Source organism: Elaeis guineensis, chromosome 2 (genome assembly GCF_000442705.2).
Source record: "Elaeis guineensis isolate ETL-2024a chromosome 2, EG11, whole genome shotgun sequence".
NCBI classification, from domain to species: domain Eukaryota; kingdom Viridiplantae; phylum Streptophyta; class Magnoliopsida; order Arecales; family Arecaceae; genus Elaeis; species Elaeis guineensis.
In genome coordinates, this window is record NC_025994.2 from 10,786,569 (window position 1) to 10,788,839 (window position 2,271).

A 2,271-nucleotide genomic window follows, 5' to 3' on the forward strand; every position below is an offset into this window, starting at 1 on the left:
AAAATTGATATTTGAAGGGTTGACCGGTTCCAACTTCTTTTGGGACGCATTTCGCTTCCTCCGCTCTCAGCCAAAAAAATAGTTGACTGGTTCAACCGGCAGGAAAAGTCCATAGTGCTTCTCTCCTTCCTTTTCTCTCTATTTCTCTTGATCCAAGTCCATAAGGACTTCAATGGATGGAGACCACAGAGAGAAAATGGATGTGACTTGTTGAGGTTTACACAGAAGTCGGGACTCATTACATATAATGGCCACAAAGAGATAGAAGGATATAGAAACGTCAAATTTTCTTGAGAAGAATTATCACAATCAGGATAGGGATAGGATCTAGTTATACCACAAATTTTTCATGAATTTTGTTAATTTGACTAAAATTTTTATGAAGCAGCGCAACCATCTCGCAATTTCAGAATTATTTCCAACTTCCACACTGGAATAAATGCAAAGAAACTGTATAATAAACTCTTGAGCTGATCATGGGTCGAACCTCGGATCTTTAACTCTATTGGTTTTTAATTGAGCTTCAGGCCAGTTTTACATAAAATTTGATATTTTCTAGGTCCGAGCCTAGCCCATGATCAGCTCTATCTTGCACAGGCATTCATAGTAACAAAGTTCATCACAAACCGATATTATTCTATCTTAACTCTATTGATTATTATAATTATTTTTGTGAAATTGTTATTTCAGTGTTTGTATGAACCCTGATGCAGTCAGATCTCTTGACAATTAGCCACTTTGTTTCCATTATGTTTTGCCCTGATCTAGTTTTTGAATGTAATTAATTAATTTGCAGCTCAAAGGGCTGCATCAAAAAATACATCTCCATCTAATACCATGTCATGCCCATGCACAGATTAAATGTGGTACTGTCAATTTTAGGCACAAAATACTTCAAGATAGCCTCGGACAAGTTACAACAAATCTGGATGTAGGTTTTAGCTTTATTTTTGAAATTTGTTTAATTCTATGGGTTTTGCTTCTACCCTTTTTCTTTATTTATGGTATTTCCTGTGATTAACCGATCTCAGCCGTCATTTCCAATGAGCGCAAAATTGATTTTTGAAGGGTTGATTGGTTCTAACTTCTTTTGGGGAAGCATTTCATGACTTCCTCCGCTCTTAGACCAAAAAAATAGTTGATTGGTTCAACTGGTAGGAAAAGTCCATATCGCTTCTCTCCTTCCTTTTCTCCCTATTTTCTCGATGCGGGCCTATAAAGACTTCAAAGGATGGAGGACCATAGTGAGAGAATGAATGCGGCTTGTTGAGGTTTAGCTAGAGGCCGGGACTCCTTATGTATAGTGGCCACAAAGAGAGAAAAGGATCTAGAAATGAGATATTTTCTTGAGAAGAATTATCACAATCGGGAGGGGACCGGATCTAGCTATACCACAAATTTTTAATGAATTATGGTTAATTTAACCACAATTTTTCCAGAGTAGCACAACCACCTCGCAATTTCAGAATTATTTCCAACTTCCACGCTGGAAAAAACGCAAAGGAGCTGTATAATAATCTCTGGCACACGCATTCATAGCAACAAAGTTCCTCATAAACTGGTACTCAATACATACTGCTACATCAAATACAAACAACATTGCTACATCAAATACAAGCTGAAATCTGGAAAGCCTGATCTGAAAATAGGAGAGCCTGTAACTGAGTCTCTAAGTCTGCCACAGCATCCAAAACCTGTATCCAGGAATCTGTTAATTGCAAAACCTGAAAACACATCCCTGTAATTGAACTTATCACTCTACACCATCGGGCTTGGTGTCAAACTTCCTCAGCTTGACGCACCATCCCCTGTAAATATTTTGTCACTCATGAAATAGGGGTGGTATATATACCTCCCACTTCATCAAAAAAAAAAAAAAAACACAACATTTTGCATCGCCCCCTGCAATAATTTTTATTGTTTCACTTAGTTATTCCTGCAGCAACTTCCAGTTCTTCAATCTCAAACGCCTTCACACCAGGCCTTATTGTATATATAGTATATATCATACAACTTCTGGTGGCACTCTGAGGAGAGCGCTCTTTCAGTAGGGACGCTGCCCATCGATGTTGCCCGCTGGGGAATAGTTGCAAGTAATGAAGGTGTCGCCGCTATCACACTGCACCCGAGCGCAACCGATGCTGGTGGAGTCTTTCCACACCACCTGAGTGTAGTGCCCGCACGATTGGCCTTGCGGGGCTGAGCAAGAGTTGCTACCATAGTCATAGTACTGCTGCTCCCCCACCCACAGGTCCACGGCGTTCTTGGCTG

The 2,271-nt window shown here is 39.9% G+C and overlaps 1 protein-coding gene across 1 annotated transcript in view; it reads right to left on the bottom strand.

Moving 5' to 3' along the window:
* Window positions 1-1,686: 1,686 nt before the first annotated feature.
* LOC105061172 (pathogenesis-related protein PR-1 type) overlaps window positions 1,687-2,271 on the bottom strand; it is a 932-nt gene continuing 347 nt past the window's right edge. Inside the window, exon 1 of the mRNA XM_010945148.4 lies at window positions 1,687-2,271. This exon is cut by the window's right edge and continues 347 nt beyond it. Within this exon, the coding sequence (XP_010943450.1) occupies window positions 2,045-2,271 (227 nt within the window). The 3' untranslated portion in view covers window positions 1,687-2,044.